The 19,259-nt window shown below is 43.7% G+C and overlaps 1 protein-coding gene and 1 long non-coding RNA gene across 10 annotated transcripts in view; one reads left to right on the top strand and one right to left on the bottom strand.

Annotated features, from left to right (window-relative positions):
- HIVEP1 (HIVEP zinc finger 1) overlaps positions 1-9,841 on the top strand; it is a 128,701-nt gene extending 118,860 nt beyond the window's left edge. For 5 of the 7 annotated variants that reach the window (XM_039549714.1, XM_039549717.1, XM_039549716.1 and 2 more), the window contains one exon: positions 860-2,008. In XM_039549714.1, the coding sequence (XP_039405648.1) occupies positions 860-2,008 (1,149 nt within the window). Of the gene's footprint in view, positions 1-859; positions 2,583-4,735; positions 4,842-9,301 lie in introns of those variants that run through there. The other 2 variants (XM_039549719.1, XM_039549713.1) reach the window with 2 other exon arrangements.
- Positions 1-19,259, bottom strand: part of LOC120409736 — a 54,379-nt gene that overhangs the window by 15,567 nt on the left and 19,553 nt on the right. For 2 of the 3 annotated variants that reach the window (XR_005601509.1, XR_005601510.1), the window contains 2 exons: positions 9,667-9,805; positions 2,430-2,713 (listed from right to left, as the gene is read on the bottom strand). This is a non-coding gene — a long non-coding RNA (uncharacterized LOC120409736). Of the gene's footprint in view, positions 1-2,429; positions 2,714-9,666; positions 9,806-19,259 lie in introns of those variants that run through there. The other variant, XR_005601511.1, reaches the window with a different exon arrangement.

The raw sequence follows: 19,259 nt of genomic DNA, 5'->3' as shown, positions 1-19,259 counted from the left end.
AAAGCATTTTTTTCTGTTTTTCAGTTTTGTGCCTGCTCTAGAGAATTTTTGAGAGTTAGGACTGTATAAACTAAGTAAGGTTGCACCAGTACGTGTGTGATGAAAATGCCTAAAACGAGAGAGAGAGATCGCAATTGCACTTTCAGACTACTCGTTCTAGGAGGTTCTAGGAAAGGAGTTGCAAGCCTTGGTCAGTAACAGGCTGTAGGAGAAGAAAAGGGAGGATAGAAATAGGATTGTAAGTCCAGGTGTGTGCACCGAATAAATCACGGTGAGCTGAGGCAGCAATAGGATGTGGATCCCACGTCTCACTCCAGTATCCAGCCGTCACCTCCACCTCTGCAGGAGCTGTAGTTGTCAGCCATCTCTTGTCACTGCGTACCCTGTCTGCCACATTAGAAGCACCTATGACAAATGTGCCATGATGCTGCCTCTGCCTGCCAGAGGCTGTAATGCCTTCAGGAGAGGAACTTGGTGCATCAAAAATGCCAGCTTATGCTTATTTAACCTTCGTGCCTGAGGCAATTTCCACATAGAACAGTTCTCCAAAGCATTCTCGCCACTTAAAGCACACATGCAAAAGATATTCAGCAATGTTTTTGAGCATTAGTGTTTGAGAGAAATTAAGCAAGGGTAATTAGGAGAGGAAAATTCAATTAGTGGGTGAGGAAGGAGTTGGAAAAAGAAAGGAAGGAAATCAGTTCATTGTTCAAGCTGAGCACTATATACTACAAACCATTTTGTTGTTGTTCTTTCTTAAAAGGGGGCATGGGAAGCACTCCCAGCTCCCTTGTGTTTTTGTGCCACTGAAGGGCAGCCGTGGCTGCCACATTAACACGCCTGTGTTGTTCTCTCCCAGAGCACGCCCTCCATCAGCTCCCCATCCTCGCCAGCAGACCACAGCATGCAGACGACAGCGCCGTCACCCTACACTGAAACCCTGGAGGAGAAACCGGCTGCTGAGCCGAGGGCTGCACAGACTCACCTCTTCAGCCACCTGCCCCTGCACTCACAGCGGCAAGCCAAGGCTCCCTATGGCATGGTGCCGGTCGGGGGCATCCAGGTGGTCCCTGCCGGCCTGGCCACCTACTCCACCTTTGTTCCCATCCAGGCAGGGCCAGTGCAGCTCACTATCCCAGCTGTGAGCGTGATTCACAGAACTACCAGCGCCCTTGGTGAGACAGGTGGCACAGCTGCTGGCACCACCGCAAATCCCGTGGGAGTCGCCGAGGTGAACAGCGTGGTGCCATGCATTCCCATCGGCCAGGTGAGCGTGCCGGGCATTCAGGGGCTTGGCACACCCAACCTGCAGCCTCTGCCACCGCTGGGCATGGAGACAGTGAACATCCTGGGCCTGGCAAACACCAACATCGCCCCGCAGATTCGCCCTCCAGGAATTACCCTCAACGCCGTGGGCCTCCAGGTGCTGACAGCTGGTGCGGCCCCGCAGGGCACCCCCAGCCCGCAGGGACACCTTCCTGGCCTGCAGATCCTCAACATCGCCCTGCCAACCCTCATCCCCTCCGTCAGCCCCGCCAGCACCGAGGGGCACGGAGCCTCCGAGGCACCCGCCGCAGGCTCCAAAGCCGGCGAGGTCCAGCTGGAGCCAGCTCCTGTTGGCTTCCCCGCAGCCGAGGCTGGCCAGGCCAGCCGGGGTGCTTCTCCTCAGGCGGTGGCTGGCGGCCAGCGGTACAGTGGGAAGAGCCATCCCGAGCCCACCCCGCTGACCAACCCCATTGGCCCGGGGAAAGCTGATCCTGAAAAGACTGACCTCGCAAACCCCAGCAAGCCAAAGCGTGACCTCCCTGCTCTCCAAGTGAAGAGGGCTGCCCCGGCAGAGCCCCGCTCCAAGGTGAATCCCAACATGTTAACCAAGTCCCCAGTCCACCGAACTGTCACCCCGGACAGACAGGTACCCAGGCCAGCCGCCCCCCCCCGGCGGCAAAACACGGTGCAGTTTAGCGATGGCAGCAGTGACGATGAGGATAGACTTGTAATAGCAACCTAGTTTTTGTTTTTCATTGTGTTCTTATTTTTAGGGTTTTTTGGGTTTTTTTAATAACACTTGCAGGTTTCTTTGCAAACCTTCCTTTCCTTAAAGCACATTTTTCTGACACAAACCCATTACTAATCTTCGTGCAATCATGAACTCTTGACCAATAATTGTTGTTTCTTGTCAGCTCCAGCCATTTTTGTACATGTTGTATAGACGATTGTGCCTTTTGGAGTTTTATGTTTAGAAACCTGTACAGATTGTTGAATATATATATATAAAATATATATATATAAAATATGTATATTAAAACCAGGTAGTTGCTTGTGTTTAGTAAGTAAACATCCTATGTCAGATAAATAAAGGATTAAATTATATGTTGCACTGTTAAATGTAAATTTTTATGGCTGTGGGACAAAGTTTCTGTGTACAGATCTAGTATGTAAAACTCCATATTTATTGTATCCATATTAGTCTTGGAAAAGGGTCTGTCCATCTTTCTTGTGTAAGACGGTAGCTTTACACTTCAAAGAGAAATACAGTATCTGTGTTACAAAATATTACAGTAAAATTTTGTTTACTGACTTTACCATTGCTTATGTTGTGCCTTCTTGATGCAGCCCGGTAGTTGGAGAGGTGCTTAACTCATTCCTTTCAGTGCCCTTCCAGCTGGTTCAGCTTGAAAGGATCTGGTGGTGGTAAAAGCCCCTGTGGTTTCACCTGCCATGGGAGAGAGAGCAACTCATCAGGCTTTACTTGGAGAAAAATCTTCCATTTCTAAACATCTGGCAATTGCAGAGTGGGGAGGGAGTCCCTCAGCTTTCCATAGAGCAAGCATCCATCCACCTTGTGGTTTTTTCCTAACTAAAATTTGAAGACTTGCCTGGGGGAAAATGGCAAAAGGGTCAAGATGAAATATTTTTTTTTTGTAATCTTGAACTATAAAACCACTTTTTACTGACATTAAAATGTTGTTACACAAGAAAGGAATAATTCTTTGTGTGTTAATTGCAAAATCTGCCATACAGTTGGTGAAAATGCCACTGCTGTAATGAGGGTTTGGCATTACTGATTACCATCAACCTCTTACAAGACTGTGTTTCAGGTGATCTTCATTTACAGGTAGACAAAGCCATTTTCTCCCTAAATACAACTGTGTGTTACTCATGCAGAGAAAGAAAAAGGGACTAGAAGTCTGACACACACAGCTAATATGGCTGTTTTAACAACAAACCTGTCACTGTGGGCATACAAAGAATGGATGGATCCTGGCATAATGAAATTTACCATTCCTCTGTTTGCACATAGTGAAAACAATGTAGAATTATCACTGGATTGTTGAGGTGTTCCAATTATGGCAGGAGACACTTCTGACAATTTACAGGGCTACACATTCCTAGAAGTTTCAAATTGACATGGGATTCATGCTGTAATTTTTAAGTAGAGTTGGTTTCCTGCTGTGTCCTTTTATCACATTGTTACAGAAGTTTTTATAACCCCTTTAATAACAAAATTCCAGTAGGAAACTGGAAGTTGTAAATTAAAAGCATGATCACCTTTATGGAATTAACAAGGATGAGCACATATAAAACGACTGGAAGAAAAGGATGGGAAGCAAATCTGGAAAAAAAAAGGGAGTGAACTTGAATGTGAGCTGGGCTGCATTGTTCACAGATTAACTCCTGTATCCATCTCAAGGAAGTAATTCATACCTTACACTGCTCATATTCAAGAGCAGCACTATCCTAGATCCATTTTTAACTTTACACTGGCTTTTGAACTGTACTCACATTGTGCTCATTACATTATTCCATTACAGTGTGTTGTAAAACTGTAGGCGATGTTGAATGAGCTTTATTAACTTTCAGAAAGAGCATTTCAGTACCAGAAAGTCATTTCTATTACTTGTGATTATCAGGCAATTGTAGTAATCCTGCAATTAGAAACACACACAGTAGGAAGGAGAAATTACTCCCATCTGACATGAATGTGCAGAGCCTCGCTGAGGGCCTGAGCACCCGAACCACCAAGCACTCTCAACTCACATTGAACCTAATGAGAGTTAAGAGTCCTCAGCTCCCCACAGTGCCGGACTTCAAATTTGTGAGTGTCTTTTGTGCAACCCCTGTGTGAAGTGTCACTGTGTGTTTGTATGTTCTTTTTATAAGCGTGGTGTCAATGTGTCTTGTATCATTATCATTTATATCTATGTGAGATTACCCCAACCAGCCAAAGGTAGAACTGAAATATTGCTGTGTTACATGTGCTTTGAGAGCCTGAAGCTTTTTCGAGTAGAATCAGGTGATGGTTTGCAGTTAATGAACTTGGGAAATTTTGCATTAGTTTTAGCTCCTTTGAAATGGACACCTAACAGTAAAATAGAACTATGATAATTAATTTGAGCATATTTGTCTAAAGCGTGACCAAAAAAAGATGACAGAATCAGATAGCTTTACAGCAAAATAAAACTATCTCCAGAATTTTGAATGCCATCACAACTTACCACCATTTCTCTGATTTTTATAAGGCAGCAGTAGGTAAGAAATTGCTGTTGCACATGCCCCTAAGTCCTGATTTTACTAAACTCCAGAGATTTACTGTATACACATCTTAAATACATACTTGAGGAGCAATTTGTTGTGCTCTCATATTCTGTTCAGGATTAATTCCAGGAAGTCTCCAATTTAACAGAAAATTCAGCTTGGTGAATTGGGTGATCTACATCTGTCTTTTCTATTCTAGGTGTTTTGAAGACATCAAGGGCAAGAGATGGAAGCATATCTTGAAGAGTAAGAATGACATGAGAACAGATATGTCATAAAGAGGAATGTTAAGACATATCATTTGGGTAAGTTCATATCAGGACAGTAGGGAGAAAGGACCAAGAGAATGGGCACTGATTCAGCCATAAGGCCCAGAAGATGGGAGTTGCTTCTGGGAATGTAAAGCTGCAGGTCAAGAGATCTGAGGACAGATACTGAATCATCACTTACCCAGGCAAAGCAGATAAGCCACATTTGAGGCAGGAACTCTACTATTGGCAGGTAGTTGCAGATATATATAATGTTCAAACCAAGGTTGGAGGAAATCACAGTTTTCTAGAAGACTGTGGTCCTGAATATTACACTGTTTCCCTTCCCTCTAGGATGTTTCCAAATGGATATTCCTTGAGGTGCCTCTACAGCTTGAGCAACAGGAACAAGGAAGAAAGACCTGAGAGAAAGTTAAACTCTGTACCTCTCGTCTGTTAGTGCTTGTAACCAACATCTATATACGTGTCAGCACACAGGGGTGTCCTGCATCAGCACAAGCCTGTGACCACTGCATTAGCAATTACATTTTCATTCTGAATTAATTCCTTTTGTTTTAAATTATATTGTATCTTTATTGTCTTGTCTAGAGTCATGAGTGATTGGGAAATCACATTCCCCCTGCCACAAGGATCCTTCTGTTCAAAGCAGTAGCAAACACCTCAGAGACCTGCCAGTGCAGCATTAGGCTGCTCTTCAGATGGTGTGAATTATCACAGCTGAATTGGAGTAAATAACACTGGGCTGTTTACTCAGGGATCAATTTTTAACAAATCTGTCAGACACCCTCTGGCAAATCCAGCACAGCTGTTTAAACGTTAAAAGGCCAGAACAAGTGTTGCTTCTCAGTGTATCCAGGCACACTCTGGCATCTTCTCGCAACCTATTCCCATCAGGAGGGTGCAAGCAGGTGCCAGCTAAAGGCTGGCTACAAATACAGCCAGAGCACAGACATGGCATGGTCAGCTTCTGTGCGACCCGTGCAGATGCTTCCCTGTGATCTGCCAAAAGCGCTCACTAGAAAAAGAAACGACCAGTGGCCTGTGGCTCTTTCAGCTCAGGCCTCACTTGGTTCCTCATTGCATGATGTTTGCTGGGGATGTGGGTACCTGATTTTGGAGGCAGTGTGTCCATATAATAATAAAAATGGCTTTGGAACATGAACTCTATTAAATGTGTCTGTGTTTCCTGCTGGGGCTTTAATAAGCTACAGCATGGCCTACCTGTCACTTCTTAGGTCAAGAAATAAACGAGAGACAGACACATTCAATGTACCTGGCCTCAGATCTCTTGACTGTAGCATTACATCCCCAGATGCAACTCCCAGCTTCTGGACCACAGCTGAAATAAAGCTAACTTCATAGGTCCAGGGGTGCTCTGCCCTGCACTGGTTACTGCTGCTGTGCACACTTTTGTGCCTTTCTTTCTGAGCTTCAGATTGCTGTAAATTGTGCCCTGAGGCTAGAACAGCCCACAGTTGCTCCGTATCAGCCAGTCCCCTGCCAGAAAGTCTGATAGCAGTGTTTTGCTTACAAATTCAAGTGCCCATCACATGCATTTCATCTCAGATAACCTACGTAGGCTGAACACAGTATGGCCCACCTCTAAGCCACAGATGTACCATGAAACAAAGACATACCATGCTCTACACTTAGCTAAACATTCTGTATGGTTTCTTAACAGATTTATCTCACCTTGAGTTTACTGACATGTGGTTAAGCAGAATATAAAATTAATTTATCACTATATAACTTACCCCAGAAGTCCTCATTTTTTGCAAGATAATCCTCACTAAGCTTTCATAAACACTGTAGTTTAAACCTGTAAACTGCCCTTCAAATGTGTTTAACATTGGGACAGTTTCATGAAAACAAAATTTAAAATCCTCAGTTTTATCACAAGTGACTTGCCAAGAGCCATGGAAACCAAACAATCCACAATTGAGAGTGCTCACTCAAGATACCTTCAGCTGACTTATCTGATGGGCCACTGCTTCAGTTCCTATGGAAAGTTCCTCTGAGACCAGTATGACCATCCCATAGTAGGGAATCCTTTCCTTGCTTTCCTGGTTTTTAATACAAACCATGTCACCCATCTTAGGTGACTTCTGGCCAGTCTCTAATTGTTACATTATGAATGACTAAAAAAAAAAACATGGCTAGAATTGTCTTCCCATGTCTTAGGGAAATTTCCTTTCCCTGTAAGTAGTCTCAGCACTTACAGATGGTCTTTAAATGATACACCAAAGACTTAACACCATCTCTGGCTTACATCTTTGAAGATGAGACCACTGTCTTAGGTCTAGACACTGGACTGCTGATTCTGTTACTGACTTTAGATGAAAACAAGCTACTTTAAAGTACTTCAAATTGATTATTAAGTAATTTTATGTGGAATGTCCGTGGGTGGATAAGCATACAGCAACAAGGGTGTAACAGCCCGTAATGCATTGATTTGATGTTCATGTTTTGTTCCAGGAATGTTAAAAAAAAAAAAGGTGGTGTTGCCATTTATATTTGTTTGTACATTTCTCCTCTTTATACTGAACAGACTATTCAAAATGTTAGGAGGTGACTGGTGATTTTCAGATATTCCATGAGATCTAAGGAAACCATGCTAGCTGAAAGATGGCAAGGCTTTACATTCCTATGGTTCAGTCATGGAAACAAAACTTAGAGTTCTAAGATGAGTCAATTATCTAGGCATGCTTAGTTTTCTTTGGTAATTGCAGGCTTGTTTTCCCCAATAAGGTCAAATGTTAAGGCTTGTTTGGTTTTGTGGCTGTGCTCTTTAGTGTATTTGAAATCCATTACCATGCGTGAGGCATTTGTGCTGGAAACAGGCCAGCTGAAGGCTGTTTGTAAAGTCAAATGCCCCCAGCATTTCCTCTTTTTGTTGAGTTTAGGCAGTTACAACATCCTTTTGGGCTTCAGAAGTTCCATTTGCAGGTTATTCAGGTCTAAAGTGTTTTGGTGTTGGTACCTAAACACCCCAGAGTTGGATTCCTCCTTCTGAGAAGGACAGCATTTGACACAGGTGACAGTTCCATGTTGTATAATGAGTAATAAGCTCTTGGTTGAAATCACTGACCCCTAGGAGCCATTTGCCACCCCGTCATCTTCCTGCTCCAGTGGCAGACATGGAAGTGAGTTCAGAGCCCACTTGTTGGCACAGGACTCATCCCCATTGTAGCCCCTCTTTCATGAAGGGCTTTTCACAGAGTGCCTGTGGAACGCAGGAGTGATCCCTGGACGTAAACATGCAGTGAGAGACACAGTGTGGAGGGAGCATCACTGAGAACATCCACCCACCTCCCAGGAGCACAGGGACAAGGTGCACCAATAGGGATTTTGCTCAGTGCTGGGCCTCACACAGGTGCAAATTTTTAAAAAGGAGTTTGTCATCGTTGCAGGGCGGTTAGAATAGATGACCTTTAAAAGATCCCTTCCAGCTCAAACATGATTCTATGAACAGCACCTACCCAGACCTGAGACACCTGAGTAGAAAGCCATCATCTTGACACTTAGCCTTTCCCATCCCTTATGATCAAAGCAGATCAAGTCAAAATGAAGAATTAAAAGGCATCTTTTGACAAAAATTTTTGACAAATCAGAAGGAATTTTGACAAGAAGCCAAAATTCCCTGTTTGAACAGAAAATTACTACAGCTTCTGATTCTGGTAATCCTCAAACATTCCCCAGCGAGCAGCTGCCCTTCTGGCACCCAGCTCTTCTGCACAGGATCTAACAAGGTAGTATCTTTCAGGAATACTATGTCCAGAGTGACCGTATCCTTTGTAACCCAATCACAAGGGCTTCATCCTGAACACGAGCATGAGGAGGAGGAGGAGATGGTGATGCCCATTTCTTGTACACTCAGCTACCGACACTGCAGTGGTGGCAGTCTCTGCCACTCAGCCCAAGAGGTGCCAGGGAAGGTTCAGTCACCATCCTCTAGTGCTGCACCAGCTCCCTCCTCATCAGCCAGAGACTACACAACAAGGGAGGCAATGTCCCTCAGCTCCCTGGGTGAGAGGTCACCTCCATTAGTTACACCTCCTTCCCAGGAGGCTGCTCCAAGCTCCTGTGCTCTGGCCAGGCACTTGCTGGCAGAAACAAGGCCAGGAGAGAAGAGAGAGGGAAAGATAAACCAAGCTGCAAGACAGAGCAAGCCAGGGAGAGCACGGCATTGTAACCAGGCTGTTGGGCTGTTTGGGCACGGGAAGGCAGCTCTTGTATTTCAGACCTGTTACCCAGTGTTAGGTGTGTCCCTGGTTTGCAAAAACAGTCTAGGTGCCAGAACAGAAGCAAATGTTGAAACAGTGCCTCTTTGCAAAACAGAAGTCATGTTTTCATCTGGACACCAGACAGTTTTGCTCCACCAAAAAATCAAGTGGGTGGTGCAGAAATCATTTTTGGCACTTACGGGTTTAAATTTTGTTTCCCTCTTTGTTTATTCCCATACCTATAATGATCCATGATGCTTTTCTTATTTACAGTGTTTCAGAGCAAGAGCTCACACTGCTAATGCTGATTAATTCTGCTGGACTGGGCAACTGGCTCCCCTGTGGATATCCTGTTTTCATAACTCCTTGAGACATCCTCCAACTCGATCAAAGATCCCGAATGTATTAGATATGAAGACATCAGACAGCTCAAACAGATTAGAAAAGACACACACAAAGAAATGTGTCCCAGCTTCTCCCTCCTGTCCTGTAGAAAACTGGCATGGTGAACACAAACCTAAGCACTTGTCATAAAAAGTAGGACAAAAAGAAGAAAATGGAGAGAGACTTTGGGAATGTAGTTTACCCAGAGACTTCTGCAAATTGTCCTTTCTAAGTATTTGCACTTTTGTACTTACTTAGTTCTCCCTTGCAGTTGGGAACTCCTCAGGCTAGATCCTCATCTGATGAAAAATGACATCTGTGAGCTTCAGCAAGACCTGCACCAACTGCATCAGTGGAGGACTTGGGACTACCCCTTTAAGCACTGAGCCTTGCCTACAAACACAAAAATTAAAGGAACATGAAAACCTGTGGTCTGTTTTTTCAAGTTTATGTAGTCTGTTGCATCCTCCATGGTTTTATTCAATTTTCCATTTAGCTACATGAACAACTGAAAGGGTCCTGTACCAGTGAAATGTCAAAACCTGAGGTCATGAGGTCAAACTAGGTTATCTTAATAGTCTCTTCTCCCCTTGCAATCTTTGCACACAGGTTTTATCTGATGAAAGAGTTAAAGTCTTTATTTCAGCAACGTTTGATCTTGAAGATTACACAAATAATTAGTCTTTTAAGCTTCTGAGCTTTTTTTAAAATAGAATTTTAAACTGTCCTTTTAATGGACGCCTTTTAATCCTTATGTTTAAGAGTAAGAGCCATGCTTGATCTATGACGACAGACAATGTGTTTGGATAGTCAGAAGGCCATTTTTATGGGAACATTTAAACAATACATTGTGTTTTTTCAGGAAGCTCTTCCTCCAATCAGTGGAATGAGCTGACTGAGGGACCAGAGGACAGTCCTTTTGCTGTCATTAAGCTGATGTAAAAGGAAGATGGGATGTGCTGCTCTTATATCTTAGACTGAACTGTGCCAGGTTTATTTTTAGTCCTGGACTTCTAATTCTTCTAGTATCCTTCTGCACTTGGAGGGCAAAATAAACCGTTTTAACCTTAGGCACTGTGAATACTCACTTGAAGGCAGTGGAGGAAAGAACATCCATCAGGAATACACTCTGCAAACACTCAGCAAAATCATTAGATCTGCATATTCTTAATCAATGATTAAATTTGCAAAAAATGATTAAATTGGCAAAATAAAGGGTGATGGTTTTTATCCAGACTATAGTTTGTCCAAGTCCCTGGGTGGGATTCAGCTGTTTGAGGAAAAATGTCCTCAGGGTCTGGTACTGAGTTGTTCTTTGCCTCCAAAAAAAAACCTCCATTGTGGGAGCATCAGCATATAGCAGGGTTGTGAGAGGCATGTGAATTGAGCCCAAAGTTTGCCCCTTGATGCAGCTTGGGCAGCCGTCAGGGCCACTGCAACCATGCAGCAGAGGTGGGACTGGGTTTGAAGGAACAGTGGCCAAATGACATGAAAAATATTAACCTTCAGCATAGAAACAGAAACCTCACTGCCCATTCCTGAGGACAAATGGATAATCTTTTTTATTTTCAGTATCAGTGGAATTTCTGTTGTTTTTGTGACCTTCCCCTTTTAATTGGACCAGTGTATGTAATACACATGTACTTAGAAATGCACTGGAAATAATGATGGATGGCATAGTTTTCCAGCATTTGAAAGAGGAGGGGGGCAATTGCTGGTATGTCCAATCTGGAAAGCAGTAGGAATACCACAGCATATGCTTGAAACTTTGCTGAGCATGTAGGTCATTATACCAGATGCTTCACCTCCCCCAGATTCCTCCCTGTCAGTTCATCCAGGGCAGTGATGAAGGAGCTAGGGACTACTGGCTTTTTATCCAGTGCTACCTTGTTCCTCAAAAGGGTTCAGACTCTCCCTTCCTCCTACAAGGGACTACTTACTTAGCACATCTTATGTTCTGGATGTGCATGGTAATGCAATCTTGTCAGCCCCATCGAATCAGACAATGACTTGGGTTGGAAGGGACTTTAAAGATCATCTAATTCCAACCCCCTCTGCCATGTGCAGGGTTGCCCCTCCTTGTGAAATACTGACCAGACAGTAAAGCTGTCAGAATAATGATCATGCCAAACCACCACTTCCCAGGGGGGTAAGGGGAGCTGGAAGCTGCATGTGTCTCACTAGCAATTACACAGCACAAAAAAGAGAGCTGTCTGAGAAGGGCGTGGAATTTAGTGCTTTGGAGGGTGATGTGAAATACTTTTCAAATATTTGTTTAGGCCAGAAAGTTAAGACAAAGAAGACAAAGCCTGGCCTCAGCATTGTCACAAGCAGTCTCCTGCTGCCTTCAGGAGGGCCAGGATTTCGCTCATGGATTTTTAAGGCTGGCGCAGAGACAGTACCTTACAACAGAGCATGGGCATTTCTGGCACAATGGGGATTGCTGTTACTGACACCGGAAAGTGATTTTCTTTTCTTTGTTTTTTTTTTTAACCTGGCATTGCTCCTTCAAGCAAATTAAAGTCTGATACATTCGCATTTCTATGTGTCATTAACCCAGACACCTACTGCAGGGCCTAAAGCTTGTGGCTGCTGGAGAGACTAAATCCTACTAATGCGCTTTTCCTAACGCACTGAGGGAATCTGAAGTCTCTCCTTTTGAAGCTGACTTGCTATTTTGACTAATTGCTTCTGGTAACTGTTAATAGCATTTTGCAAAGGCACTTCATCTGCTGACGGCAGATTGATGTAAGGAAGGGACACAGTTCACATTTCCAAAGGGAGCATCGGGAAACCCATTACCAGCTTCATTAATCTGTTAATAATAAAATTAAAGTACAAATAAAATGTGACAAATTGAGTTCTGTTGTGAAAGTCACTTTAACAGGAGGCTCTGAATAAAGGTCAAAACAGACTCTGATTTCTGCCGGGTTCTAATAGTGGAATCAGAGGAGAGCATTGTAGAAACACTGTAATTAATCTGGCAATGCTATAATTGTCCCCAAATGATACAGAGTTTGAGGAGTGATTTTTTTCCTTTTTCCTTGAGAACATTTACAAAACCTGGAACATAAAGCTCTGTCACACAACATTTAAGTGCTAATCCAATTTCGCAGGAAGCTTTCAACCATGTAGGTATGGTAGATAGGCTTACTCTCACTGCCTGCCTTCTTGTGGCTGCTACCTCAGTCAAAACTCCAGTTTACCCAGCACAGGGGTAAAAGAGAGAAGAAAAGCTCTGCAGGTGTAGATTGTCTAACATCTGTCAAAGAAATAAGCCAGACATTGGAAAGAGGCTTTGCCAGAGTCAATAAGTCAGATCAGACACCACTTTTCTGGCAAGGATGGGATTGGCTTACCAATCTTGTTTAAAATGGTTTTACTTTTAGGGTTATCCCCCAAACCTATTGGTACCCCCTGCATCAGCCTCCGTAGCCACATTCTAGGTTAGCAGTTTTGTTTCTGCAGTATTATCTGAAGATCCTAGCAGGAGGATTATTTAGGAGTAGAGTCTAGATTAAGATATCCTGCTGAGACTGATTCCAGTCTCTCCAAGGCACAGTGTGAATGGGTTCTGTAGAAAAATATCAATTTATCTAAGTTCTTCTTATTACTGTTGAGCAATTGCCCCAAAAGCAGTCAATCACAGAGCATAATTTGGGCACACAGCTGCAGTGAATGGAGGGCTTCCTGCAGCCTGGCAGAGCAGCCTGTGCTCCCTGTTCAGGGAGCACCTGAACCAAAGGCACGCTATTAAGAACCCAGCCAGGCAAGCAAATACATAAACATGTTAATGTGAAGTGTTTGAGAAGAATGGCTCATTAAGTCAGGCAGGATAATGATACAGAAAACTAATGGCTCTATTTTACAAATCGGCAGGAGGAAAAGTAGAATGCTGTCCCTTTTTTTTATGCAAGCCAAAAGGAGTCTGTAGAACCTCCTCTTCTCCAGTCATTTCAGGGATAATCCAGACACTGAAGAGACCAGATTCCCAGTTTGAGAAGCACCATATAGTGTCAGCTATGCCAAAAAAGAAGCAAGGGGAGGGTGAGGATAAAGAATGAGGGAAAGAGAGCACCATTGTTACCTGATCTCATAGAAGATGTGAACAGCATGGTGAGGAATTGCCCCAAAATTGATGAGGTTGAGGGCTTGGGTAAGGCAAGAAGCCTGAAGCAGATACCTGTCCGTGTGAAAACACTTAAAGATTGGAAATGGGATATAAACTGGGCTTAGTGGTGAGAAATTTGTGTAGATTGTGAGAGGAGCTCTTAAGCAGAGAGGCAGACTATGGAAAGAAGAGAAGGCAGCAAGATAACTGCTGGCTCTGGATGGACAAATTTTTCATTGGCACAGTGGTCTCTCAGAGGAAAGGAGTAGGACAGAGGCTGACATGAGCAGATTTTTCTGCCACAATGTGTAGCAAGTATTATTCTTGTGCTCTGACTTCAGCTGCTTGCTTTACACTAAGTTTCACATTTAATATCTATTTGTGATAAACATCAAGTCAGATCTCTAATTCTTGTGGTAGTGATTTGAGCACGAGAAGTGGAGCTATCAATCTGCTTTGGTTTGGGTTCACAGAGAGCTAAGTTGTCTCTGCATGGGAGAAGATTTTGGGAAAAGCAATGATGGGCGGGCCCAGGATTGCTGCTGCTTTGGGAGGTGGCAATAGCCTGATTTTCTTTGTCAAGGACTCTGTCCAGCTAAGAGAGTACTATTTCCTACCTCCTTGTTCCCATTTTCCATCAATTTTCCTATGCTTTCGAAGTGGGTCTTTCTCACACATTCAGTGTTTTTATAAGGCAAGGAAGACAAGTTCTGCCTGGTATCTCTCTTTCCACCTGCTTTTCTCTCTTCTGTCCAGCAGAAATTTGTGCATTCTTGAGCCAGTGTGAGCCTGACAGATATGGCCATAACAACTGTGAAAGAACATCCCCAGGTCTGTTTGATACCCACCAAATTCCTGAGTCTTCCTCGAAGCCTTTGCTAACCTCATCTGCCGCACCACAAGGAAGGGGCTTTGTATTGCTATTGGTTATGTATGGGATCTTGCAGCTGCCTGCTGTAAAAGCAATCATGCCCCAGGCTTTTCTTTTTGAATAATATATGTTTCTCTCATAATTGCTTTCCCTTTCTCCTTCCCCAAGAGTTCTGCCTTGTAAAAAATTAGAGAGAACAACCCTATGAAGAGAATTACTATCAAATAAGGAAGACCTAATGCCTGAATGCCCAAACACAGCTCCACTAGTCCAGTCAGTACAGTATAACTCTGGGATCAGCATTTGCTCTGAGTTAATCCAACTCTGTAATTTAATTATTCAAAGGCACTATTATTATGGCAAAAACATGGCCTTGGTAGCAGAGCACCGGAGCCTCAGCTGAGGTAAACATCTATGTGCCGATCTGTTGTGCCAGGGTCACCTGTAGGAACAACCATCACAAAAATTCTCATACAGTCTAAAAGGCTGCTGTCTCTCCTTCAAGAGGCTCTATTTAAGCTCTCCAGGGCTTCTAACACTAAAATAAAATGGTAGGTAGTAGAAGAGAAATCAGCTTGTAGCAACAAAATAGTAGCCTGCTCATGGAACAGCAGAGAGAAGTGACGGCAGCTTGGAAAACCAAGCTATGAAAGCCCAAACAAGGGCTTTTTCTTTTTTGGTTTTGGTTTTGGTTTTTGGTTGTTTTTTTTTTTTTTTTCTGAGGGAGGGGAGGTGGAAAAAATTATTCAATCTGGCAAAGAATAAAGAAGCAACAAAGACCTGAAGGTAGAAGCTTAAGTGAAACATGTGAGTTGTTACAAAAATAGAAAGGAAATGAGAATACATAGCCAATATGAAAACAGTTTAATATGGGATGTTCCCCATTCTTTTCTTATGTCAATATTTGGATAGCTTTCTCCATGGCTCAATCACAACTTCTAAGCTTGGCACAGAATTTATTGAATGAGCCTCTTTGGCTCCAGTTAAGCAAAAGATGGAGCAGAGAGTCCTAATGCTCCCCATGACTATAAAATTTATAGGCATATGAATTTATGGGAATGGAGTTTGCTTTTAAGATCCCAGTGTCTGGCTGGTTGCCTGGTGCAGGGGAGGGACTAATCTACCTGCAGGGATATGTGCTGGACACTGAGCCATGACTGCTCTCCAGGCACCCAGTGTCACCAATATCCTCAGCTGAGAGGTGGACCCAACTGAGTATTTTCAACACATTTTCTAGGGGATAGTTTCTATCCTAAAGTCCAAGACTGAAACCTGCCATGATTTATGTGCTTCACCCACTGCAATCAATGTCATCAACTGGGGGAATGGTTCCACATCAATCACAAGCCATAAAATCAGGTGTACATCAAGTGCAAGGGGCAACTCGCTGCTACTAAAGTAAAATTCAGCAACATCAGTGAGTGTTTGAAGTTTCAGGGCCCAGAAGGTTCAGAACAAATATAGACAAGAAAATACTATGCTGTTTTGCAGCCCTGGGCACTGTGGTCTCTTATTCAGTTTAAGAACATAGATTATACCTTGGTTGTGGAGGCGTAAGGAAAGATCTATTGTCAGAAAATATACTGACAACTGCTGGATGGGGTTTCCTCTTCTCCAGCGGAAGGTAGCACCTCCCAGGCTTGGCAGGGGCCCTGGTCAAGTTCCCCAGGCAGCAACACTGAGCTCTCAGCTGGGGCATAGGGACAGTCCTGCAAGGAAGGGACTGCCAGTGGCAGGCAGAGCCCTGAAATGCCTGTGTCCTTGTGCTTGGAAGAAAGAAGGTGTCATCAGTCAGGAGTGTAGCCAGAGGACAGAGGCAGGGCTGCTTGGGTCAAGACCCTGGGGATCAGCAATGTTGGACATTTCAGAGCAGAGGAAATAAAACCCTCACGTGCTCAGGGGAGCAGGACTTTATAACTTGTCTCCTCTCTGCAACCAAGTTCACACAAGGGACAGATGTGTGTATTTATCTATAGGTCTCTGCCTCAGCTCTCTCCCTCTAAGGAGAAAAAAAGCCAGTAAGACCACCAGGTTAGCAAGTGGTGGCAGCCCGACCAGCAGGAAACACACAGCTGGGATACAGCTATCAAGTCTTCATCAGGACCATGGGACTCCCACTAGTGGGATCCTCTTTCTCCCTCCCTCCCCTCTCCTCTTACGCTTGCCAGTCTTAATTTCAATTTAGCTGTAAGAGTCTCTTTGCTTCTGACATTTCCTCATGTCTTCCCTAAGTAAACCAATGTTTATGACATTAAATGTATTCACTGTGCCTTGGTATTAAGCAATTGCTTTTAAAAGATAATCTTCCCTTTTTGGTTATTACCCCTTTATTTTCACTGCTATTTTTCTTGGTGAGTTATATGTGGAAGAAATTACTGCTATTTTGTCTTGAGGTTTCCCTGAGGAATCTTGTAAAAATGAACAGTCCTTTTACTAAGCTTTCCTATACAGATTGAGCAGAAATAAAATGAGATAATTAAATGGCTCCTGAAAGAATCCAGTGCCTAAAGCCCTGGGGAAAAAATAATGTTTCCAGCTACACCATTGTGAAAGCCTTAACTGAAGTGCAGTGTTTGTGTTCTGCAGAGGGTCTTATGGCATCATCCCCACCAGCAGCAGCTCCGAGTGCTTTCCAGGAATGCAGTTAAGTGACATAACTAAAAAGTGTCACCTGTTTGTTCTCACAGCCTCTCCCCACTGGGAGAAACCCATGTGGTTGAGAGACTTGTTTTGGAAGTATATTACTTCTGTTTGAGTCACATTTTTATTCTTGTTTTTAGTATACTTGTTATCATCTGTATGTGTTAAAGAAGTTTAGTGGCACTCAGGGAATGAGTGTGTCTCCTGGCTGCCTGTTCTCCTGAGCACTTTGTTCTTCAGTAGGAGATTGAGAAAAAAATTAGCGTTAGGAAAGTTTTTCTCAAGTTTTAAATAAGAGGCTGCATTTCACGCTTGTGATACGCATAATTTGTGCCTACAAATCAGCATGATGAATAATGTCTTGGCTTGTTTTGCTGTGCAAAAATATCCTCCATCCATGCAAAGTTATGGTTGCCACAGTCCCAAGCATGGTTGTGGCATGAAAACCCTCAAGTCCCTTTGTCTTTTTTACAAAGCCTGTGAGGTTTCCTCAACTTTGGAATTTGCCCTTCTAGTTGGATCAAACAGTCTGAAGCTGTTTAGTTTTCTGGCTCATCTGCTCCCCCCCTTACTTCTCAGAGAGTAAGAATTAATGGGCTCAGTCCTGTAAGACACTGATCTTTCTGGCACCAGTTCAGCAAACTACTTATGCAAGGGTTTAAATTTTAGCTGCCCAGGAGCTGCTGAGATTAATGGGACTGTACCAGGGACTACAGTGGGGTCATCTTCCCTGACCCCACGGCCTGACCTGCCGACATCCCTCTGGCTCCCACGCTGCTATAACTTGGGGGTGACCTCAGCACATGTTTATTTATCCTGGAATTAAATGGGTATGTGGGGACTTTGCTGGATCTGCCTTACACTGCCCAGCTCTTAAGTTCAGATACCCACAGAGCAGTCACAAGGGGACAGCAGATGGGGTGGGATCGGCTCCATGATGTTGTCATGTGGCAGTCAGCTACCCTGGCCATGAACTCCTTCAGGCACCCAGGATATGGGTAACCTCTGGGGAGAGCACCCTCCTCCTCACTGTCCCACTACATTTTCTGAGGGTTTTTTGCATTCCAAAAGGTTTCATGGTGAAGTAGAGTCAACACTCAGGTTTGGGTACCCAGGTTTCTGGGGACCTGGACCTCAGTGGTTTCCTGCAGTGCCGTGTTGCAATGGTGAAAGAAGAGGCCACCATGTCAAGCAATGCTTGTGCATGAATAGGGGCTCTCAGTAGTTCTTTGTTCCTTATAGAAAACACAACAACAAAATTCATCTGAGGCATGATCACTCACAAAACTTATGAACCTTCAGAGGCAGCCAAAATTGACCCATCCTTTTTTCTTGAGAGGGGCAGGGGAAGCAATCTCCACTGGTCCCAATTACTCTGTTCGCTAGAAAAAATATTTCCGTGTAATGACCTCAGTAGGGAGTGATCAGCTCCTTTTGTGTATTAAATGAAATCTCTGGGGGGACATTAGAGCCTGTAATTCATATTTCTCAGATGCAATTTAAGTCTTTCATCAAAAAACCTCATAATAACTGAGCACCGCGATACCCAGTAGATTCATTTTCATGTGGAGGATGAAAATAGCCAACAACATGTTAACAAATTCCATGGGGAGACTAATTGTAATGATATAAATAATGTAACGTGGGCATGAATTTGCAAATATGCTTCTTTATGGATTGCTGAGAACAAAAAGGCCCTTTTAAACATTTTCTTTATATTAGGATAGAGGTGGGGAAAACCTCCCTAGCCTGCTCATTAAGAATGGAGTACATGAGCAGTTTCCAAAGGTCAGAGCCCAGAAATGATGCATTTCTATATCTTACTCAGAAAAAATTCCATGTGCCAGGAAGGCTGCTTGAATAAGTTTTCATCACTTCTACTGCATTAAATTGACTGAGGAAAAGAGAGGTCTGCATGAGTAAGAGCTTTCACTTAGGGATAACTGCAGAGAACTGCAGAGAAGAACATCACTTCCTGTGCAAAGAACTGATCCTGGATCAAACATCATGTTTTGAGGAACACGTGTATCATTTCCAAGGTTTGGGGTCTTTTCCAAGAATTGCCAGTGAGTGCAGGACAGCCCAAAGCCTCAAGATGCTTCCTCCACCTGCATCCTGTGAGATCACTGCTATGATAGAAAACGTCAGCACAAACGGACCTTAGACACGATTTAGCCCCTGGAGTGGGCAGGCATTTTCTGATGGGAAAAGCAGCATTCTTCCCC

This window comes from Corvus cornix, chromosome 2 (genome assembly GCF_000738735.6).
Source record: "Corvus cornix cornix isolate S_Up_H32 chromosome 2, ASM73873v5, whole genome shotgun sequence".
In the NCBI taxonomy this organism is placed as follows: Eukaryota; Metazoa; Chordata; class Aves; order Passeriformes; family Corvidae; genus Corvus; species Corvus cornix.
Note: the sequence above shows the minus strand (reverse complement) of the source record. Positions and strands in the feature narration are given on the sequence as shown.